Source organism: Quercus suber, unplaced genomic scaffold (assembly GCF_002906115.3).
Source record: "Quercus suber isolate HL8 unplaced genomic scaffold, Cork oak 2.0 scaffold_518, whole genome shotgun sequence".
Lineage (NCBI taxonomy): Eukaryota > Viridiplantae > Streptophyta > Magnoliopsida > Fagales > Fagaceae > Quercus > Quercus suber.
Window position 1 is genome coordinate 499370 of NW_027069967.1, and position 8506 is coordinate 507875.

General features: G+C 33.9%; 1 protein-coding gene across 1 annotated transcript; it reads right to left on the reverse strand.

Moving 5' to 3' along the window:
* Positions 1-1468: 1468 nt before the first annotated feature.
* Positions 1469-5062, reverse strand: LOC112004390 (geraniol 8-hydroxylase). The gene is made up of 2 exons (XM_024036634.2): positions 4171-5062; positions 1469-2089 (listed from the first exon to the last, which is right to left on the reverse strand). The coding sequence occupies exons 1-2, from the start codon at positions 5047-5049 to the stop codon at positions 1484-1486; spliced, it is 1485 nt and encodes a 494-aa protein (XP_023892402.2). The 5' UTR covers positions 5050-5062; the 3' UTR covers positions 1469-1483.
* Between the last annotated feature and the right edge of the window lie 3444 nt (positions 5063-8506).

The following is an 8506-nucleotide window of genomic DNA, read 5'->3' on the forward strand; positions in this document are numbered from 1 at the left end:
TCGCCGTCTCATCGCCGTCTCGCCACTGATTTGGTGGATTTGGGATGTGGGTTTGTTTAATTTGGTGGATGTGGGTTCGGTGGATGTGGGTTTGTGCGCCGGTGGTAGGTTCGGTGGATGTGGGTTTGTGCGCCGGTGGTGGGTTCGGTGGATGTGGGTTTGTGCGTGGGCTTGTGCGCCGGTGGTGGGTTTGTGCGCCGATCTCTCTGGTTGTGTTTTTTTTTTTTTTTTTTTTTTGTTTGTTTGTTTGTTGTTGCCGGTGGTGGATGTGGGTTTGTGCGCCGGTGGTGGGTGGGTTCGGTGTTGTGCCGTTGTTGTCGTCGTTGCCGATGAGGATGAGAATGAGAATGATAGGGAGAAATTTTACTGAATTTTTTTTTTTTTAATGATATTTTAATGGAATGGATATATTATTTTAATGTATGAGATTGAAAAATAGAACACCTGATAAATGAGATGTTGTAAAATGATGTTGTAAAATAGTAAAGTAGGTTTTTTATGTGTCAAAATGGCATTTTTTATGCAACAGCTGATGAGAATGCTCTGATGAACCCAGCTAGCCAGCCACCCTCAAGACTGATCTACCCACCATCACGATCCCACCCACAAGAGGGAGATAAGGGAGGCGCTAGAGAGAAAAAAAAATGAGAAGAAAAAAAAAAGCAAGGAGAGAAGCCGGAGAGAGAGGGAAAGAAAGAAAAAGAGAAAAGATTTTTTTAATGAGAGAAAAGAGAGAAAAGAATAATTTTTTTTTTTTTTTTTTTTTTTTTTTTTTTGTTTTAGCTTCTTGCTACAGTGCACAGCCATCTATATAGCTATATGACTATTTAGTGTTAAAAATAGCTATATAGCTATTTAGCACCACCAATGCTAGTGCTCTTAACACCAATGTATATTGTTGTTCTTACTTTTTAGTAATTATTATCACATGGTTAAACTTGTTTATTAGTGTGGTTTGTACTTTGAACTAATAAGTCTGCATATCTTCAGTCTTCTTTGGAGGCATGGTAGACAAGTACCTGTTACCGTACGTAATTGAAAGCTTTCCTGCCTTCCCGAGAGAGATTAAAGTTTCCTTTGGAGGCATCGTTTGACAAGTCCCTGACATACCACAATTGAAAGTGTTCCAAATTTCCTTGAAATTGTTCACTATTCCGGGAGTCCTATTCTCTGCTAATATGAGTGAGATTATGGTTTTCATCTTTGTATTTAACCAAGTATAAAGATATCAAAAACCAACCACATATGATGGATACATAAGATATACATTATTAAGCGCATAGGCTTTCATATATTGATCAAGATATTTGTACAGAGCTTATAAGGTGATCATTTTATTTTTCCTAGTTAGAACGTAATACACAAAGGAATCAAACCTTTGGGCGGCAATTCTTAAAACATTGAAAAACCAACGACATCGAATAAAAAGAAAAAGGGCCATACGTACATGGCAATGCAAACTCCATTAATTAAAACCATTTCTTTACTCAACAAAAGGAACAGCACAAAGGGAAGTAGCCATCTTCAAAGTGAGTCCATATTGCTCCGACATGTCAAGGTTCTCTGGGGTGATTCCCTCGGGAAGTTTCCAATTGAATGAATGTAACATTGAACTCAGCATTAGGCTAACCATTCTTTGAGCAAGTGGTAAGCCAGGGCAAATTCTTCTACCAGCACCAAATGGTATGTACTCAAAATCCCTTCCTTTGTAATTTAATTTGGATCCTACAAACCTTTCAGGCTCAAATGACAAAGGGTTAGTCCAATATTTGGGATTTCTACCAATAGACCATGCATTTACCATAACTTGGCTTCCTTTGTATATGGTGTAACCAGATACTTCAACATCGTTTCCAGCTATGTAAGGCAAGAGAAGTGGTGCAGCTGGGTGAAGCCGCAAAGTCTCTTTGACAATTGCATCGATATATGGAAGTCTATCAATGTCTGATTCTTTAATTTCACCTTGAGTGCCAATCACTTGCAAAACTTCATCTCTTGCCTTTTGCAATGTTTTTGGCTTACGTAGAAGCTCTGCCATTGCCCACTCTGTTGTCGATCCAGATGTATCACTTCCGGCGATAAACAAATCCTATAAACATTTTCATGATTGAGAAGTAGACTTGAAAATTGACCACTACAACATGCATTAAGATTAATGGTATGTTTGGTTGGGGTGAAATGATAGAGGGGGAGAGAAAATAGGAGAGAAAAAGATTGATGAGGGTGTTTGGTTGGAGGGGTGGGGGAGTTTTTTTTCCCTGGCCCACAATTTAAGAGGAAAATGTTTTCTCAAACAAGAGAGAAAAATGGGAAGGAGTGAGTTTGATGAGAAATTACCCATTTACCTTCTCATTTATTTAATGTTGCCCCTTTTTTTAACTTCTTATTCTTCTTCTTCTTCTTGGCTCACGTTGAATGAACTTGACTTTATTTTCATATTTTGCATTTTAATTTTTTTTTTTTGGGCGTTGATTTCATGTTTTGCTTCCTTCTTTATATATATATATATATATATATTATATATATTTTTTTTTAATTTCAAACGAAAACTTTTTATCTATATTACTATTTAAGAGGTTTCCCCTGTTTGGGATCCTTATTATTATTATTATTATTATTATTTTGCTTAAAAAAGCTCCTACACCCTTATGTTTAAGTAGAGACAAAACTAAGGACAATCCGGTAAAAATACAACTATAACTCCCACTAAAACATTGCCAAAAAAATAGGATCACTTTCCATTGATTTATCTACTTATAAATTAGATTATCAAAATAAAAATTATATAGATAAAATAAAAATATAGGGTTTTTTTTTTTTTGGCTATTAAAAAAGCCTCATCGCACTCGCAAAGCCACTATGATGATGTTAGTTATTATTATTATTATTAATTTTCTTTTACTAGATGTTTTATTAGTTGTATTAGTTTGTAAGCTTGTAGTAAATAAAAATAATAATTTTATAAACTATTAAAAAATAAATTTTTATGTACTATGGGCATCTATACTACTATTTAAGAGGCTTCCCCAATTTGGGATCCTCATTTTTTTTGGTTCAAAAAAGTCTCTACACCCCTATATTTAAGTAAAGACAAAACTAAAAGATAATCCAGTAAAAATACAACTATAACTCCCACTAAAACATTGTCTAAAAATAGAACCACTCTTTTGTTGATTTTCAGATTGCTTTATTTACTTATAAATTAAATTCTCAAAATAAAAATTATATATATAAAATAAAAATATAGGTTTTTTTTTTATTTAAAAAAAGCCCCATTGCACGTGCAAAACGCCTATGATGAGGCTTATTATTATTATTATTATTAATTTTTTCTTTTTGCTAGATGTTTTATTAGTTGTAAACTTTTGTAAGCTTGTAGTAATTAAAAATAATAATTTTTATAAACTATTAAAAAATAAATTTTTATGTACTATGAGCATGAGAGTAAATTTTTACAATTTATATTTTCTATTCTCTTACTTTTCTACTCAACCAAACAAAAGAGTTTTTCATTTATTCACTTTTACACTCAACCAAATACACGAAGGGAAAAACTAAATTTTTTCTAACAACCAACTTTATCACCACCTTTTTTTTTTCATCATTCAAGCCAAATGGGTCATAAATATTATTGACAAAATTTATAGGGCTTTTGTGCCCTATAAACACAAATTAAATCTTAATAAATACTTACTTATTAGTTATAATATAATTTTTTAAAATGTTAATGATTTATAAGTTTTTATGGACAAATTCATTATAATTGTGCTTTTTACTCTTTAACCACAACCCATTAACAAAAGTTATGAAAACATCTAGGGGAGAAATGATAGGGATGATATTTTATTTTCAATCAAATTTGGGTCGATTTGTTCCATGTTATACAAAAGGCCAAAATGCACTAGTAAAGTGCCATAATTAACCCTATTAACTCTCACGGCCGGTGGAAAGGATAGAATACAAATCTTCTGTATTATTTTATATTCCACAAATTATAACTTGTTATGTATTTGTTTAACATTCTTTATAATATAGCCAAAGTTTTTAAAAAAATAAATACATATATGACAAGTTGTAATTAATAGAATATAAAATGAAACACAAAAAGTGATACAAAGAATTTGTGTTTGTGTATATATATATATATATAAACTTGAATTAAATTCTTACCATAATCAGCGGCTTCATGGTCTCAATGCTAAAGCCGGACCCATCTACTTGCACCTGATCAAGAAGCACATCCAAGAAATCACCATGTCTTGTTGTCTTATCAGTCTCTCTGTGTTTCAGACGCTTAGAAATGATGTCATCAAATATCTCATGCATCCTCGTATAGGAACCTTTAACATGGCGTCTCACACCTTGCAAATCAAACCACCTCAAAATCGGAAAGTTATCCGAAATATTTGGCTTCCCAGCATCCATCATAATTTTCCAAACAAGTTCCTTAAATTCCTGAGCTGTTTCAAAATCTGGGTCCACTGTATCCAACGAGAAAATAGTGTTTGATATAAGATTCAATGTGGTAGCAAAAGCTAAGGACCCAATATCAACTGGGGTACCCTTATATTTGTTTATGTGAGCTATGAGTTGATGAACTTTCTTGTGACGAAAGTGTTGTAAAAAGTCAAGGCGTTGAGAAGTGAACATTTGGGTGCTACATATGCGTCTACGGTTGCGCCATATTTGGTCACCTGGGATCCAAGCAAGAGTGCCTTCTGGGTGTGGTTGAGTGGTTACCGAGTCAGGGATAGGTCGGTTAGCAAAGCTTTGGTCATGGGTATGAAGGATTTCTTTGGCGGTTTCAGCAGAGGAAGCAACTATGGTGGTGATAGAGCCAAATTTGACAGTCATTAAGGGACCAAACTCTTTAGCCATTGTGGAGAGAGTTTCATGGGGTCTAGGGCCAAGTTGGTGAAGGTTACCAATAATGGGGAGGCCATTTGGTCCTGGTGGAAGGTTTTTGGTTTGAGATTTGCGAAGAAATTTGGGTCGGATGAAGAACAAGATGAGAGTAATGCAGAATAGGAAGACGTGTATTGCTTCCATTTCTGTGCGTGTGCCGGTGTGTGGGTGTGTTTGTTTTATGGAAGTTGCTAGACGTTATTTATAAATCTGTGTCATGGTAGCAAGGACTTGATCCAATAAGATATTATGACTCGGGATGATATGCTAAATATATTATTGTTTGAATTAGAATTAGAAGTATTTAAATTTAGGCTTAGTGCTTAGTGATAGATTTTTAGGATAAAATTAGTTCCTATGTTTTAGGATTTGTAGATGAGGATATCTTATGCTTGGCTTTTTAGGAGGTCATCTCAAATTGACTCATTATCTTTTACATTCCGTAATTTATCTATCATTACCCAAACCTGATATCTGAATTTGTAACCATAACCAGTATGCTAAAATCAAGCTTGAACTTGATATTAACTAGTCCCTAACCCGTGCAATGCACGGAATAGTTAAATAGAAATTAAATATAATTATATTATTTAATGTATTAACTTGAAAATATTTGAAAATAAAACAATTTGTTCAAAATAAAAATTCACAAATAAAGATAAACACTACAGTTTGTCACATTTTTAATCACAACACTTGTAGAAGCCTAAAGCAATATAATTTCATAGAGGCAATAGATCACAAAAGTAATACATTGTAAAATTTTATAAGCTTAGAAGAGTAGGTGTTATCGACGCATTGAAAATTTCTTTTATTATGAACCTGTTTGATCAACTTGTTTGAAGTACCAAAAATTACCTTTGTGGAGGATAGGACCAAAGCACCTGATGTTGCATGTTCTGAGAATACATTTTTTGATAGCATTGGCTTTTAGCGCATCACCTGAATAAGGGGTTTAGAGACAAGATTACATGCATTAGTTTGAGCAAATAACATTCTAAGCCAGCTTTATGGAATCAGAATGCAGCAAGTTATGAAGGTCCATATGATTTACCCAAAGTTGTAGAAGTAGCATGGACATTTACATAATCCACTTGGTTAGGATGAAGGCCAGACTACAGATCATAAAAAAGTGAGCATATTATAACAAACCACAATTATCCTTTAATGCACATTCTCATAAAATTTATCTTAATCAAAAACATTTTGTTGAGGAAATTATTAGGTCAATCCTACAAAAGAACTATTTTTAAGGGTCATACTAAGATGGCAAATGAAAAGAGTGAAACAACAATGAAGTTAGTCACTAAGACAATTAGCCCTACACCCGACAATTATGACCATACATCCACCAAATTTTATGTGTTCTCATGTGAAATTGATCGCATGAGATTTGGATGGGTTAAAACAATCATTTAAATAATTTTTAGGCGCATAACAATTTATTAGATTTGAATACATATTCACTAATAGTCTGCAACATCCTACATATGTGCTGCCACCATAAAAGAGTACCAAAATAAAAATAGAATTGATCTACAAGATATATTAATCTACATATATGTATCATTTGTACAATTAGCTAATGATAATATATGCATATACAAGAATACACGTGCATGCCAACAGTTAGTGTACATTACATAAAAGGTTCAATGCAATCAATTAGATTGTTACCTAACTTAAGGCATGCTTCATGGCCAAAATGGCACCTCTTCCATTAGTACGTCGCTAAGTAAATTGATATACATCACCTAAACTATAATATAATCTTCAAAACCCAATAATCCCATAGCCACAAATCTCTGCATAGATTTTTGCATCTCAGTTCTTTTGCATGCTCAAGTTCCTTCACAAAGAAAAAAGATAAATCCCAAATCAAATGAAAAATAGTGAAAACTACTCGATAAGGATAGAAAGAAAGGGAAAAAAATCTAAATGTTCAAAAAAGAGATGTTTCAACTCACTTCCAACACCAAGACTCTAGAGCCTTCTCCTATCCTGAGTTCAATGTAAGTTTAGACAGCAGAATGCAAGCAGATCAAAACAAAACAAAACATAAATTTGAAAAACAGGGAAATAATGAGAATATGCTTACAGATAAAAGTCCACCATCAATTCATTATTTAATTAGAGAAGTAGATAGACTCAAACAAATAAAGTCCATCATCAAAGAATGAAAATCTATCAAAACTCAATCAAATCAAATCAGGATTATAAAGAGATGCAGCAAGTATAACAGGGACTCTACCCTCATAAGTGCAACAATAAAAACAATAGAGTTAGTTCGTGTAATATGCAGCTGGCTTTGTACAGTTATACCTAATGAACTTAGCCAATGGTTCTTTTGTAGTTCTCATGAATGTGTTCCAAATTTTTATGTCTTCGTACAATCACACGAATTTGTTTAAACAAAATTTCATATTGTAAAGTTGTGATTTACAACTATATTTTATGTTGGCTATATTTCATGACAAAAAGTGTTGTAATTGCTTTAATTTTGTTCCTTGTATTTTGTGGGATTTTATTGTATTAAGTTTAGCATTAAGTTGGTGAAGACTCAAGCTTAATTGAAGATTAGTGCATTTCGCAACTAGCTTGCGAGAAGATCGCGAGAAGGGTTCCTACAAAAAGGGCATGTGAGAAGCACATGACTGCAAGTTGAAGAGTTGTGCTAGGCTGTTGTTTTCACGAGTGTCTTGCGGGTAAGACCTTTCTGCGAGGTAATCGTAAAACATTCTGCCTAGAGGATTTTTGAGAGTGACTTTCTTACCCTTCACCTCTACTATATATACCCTCATTACCCACAAATGTAGATGAGGTCATTCAAAGAGAAAAACCCTAGATAGGTTTTCTATAATACACACACCCATCTTTTTGAGAGTGAGCTACTCATCCTTAGTGAGAAATCATTGTAGTCTCTTCTCCATCCCTCTCCTATTGTCATACCTTGAGAAGAGATTTGTACCCAAACACAACCCACACTTATTCAGAGTGTAGAGAGTGTTTTGGAGCTTAGGTAGCTTTGGGGATTTGCCAAAAGAAGCCGGTGAGGCTTGGTGGATGCAATCGGGTGTATTGCGGGATTCGAAAAGTTAGATAAGACACAGTTTCTAGAAGTTTTGTTGGAGTAGGAGCTTGGAGGGCTTAGGTATATTGGGTATATTAGGCTTGGAGAGTCTCTTGCTAATTCATATATCCCAACTGATTGTCTAGTTGATCGATTACTGCTTGGAGGGTGGCGAAGAGTTTTTTCGCAGAATTTTTCGGTTTCCTCTTTGATACCACATCGGCGTGTTATCTTGTATTTGTATCTTTCTTCCTACTCTTTTACTTTCCATTTTACTGCTGTGTTGTTTTGATTATGGATTAGAGTAGCTTGTTTGTTTATCCGCTCGCTTTTACACTATTCAGTACTTAGTATTTAGTTAGTGTAAAATCAATCGAGCTGTAACTTTTAATTGGGGGTCTAAACAGCTCTTATATTTTCAATACATTTTCAAGTTTTCACATATACGCTCAAGGCATAAACAAATTTTTGATAATTTGATCACAACACCGTTGCCACAGCCTACATCAACCAACAGTATTCAAGTTGGAC

Bases quoted from the DNA above. Each gene is read 5' to 3' on its own strand.
- LOC112004390 (XM_024036634.2), bottom strand. From the start codon at position 5,049: ATGGAAGCAATACACGTCTTCCTATTCTGCATTACTCTCATCTTGTTC. The intron at 2,090-4,170 runs GTAAGAATTTAA...AAATGTTTATAG, and splicing joins CCATGAAGCCGCTGATTATG to GATTTGTTTATCGCCGGAAG.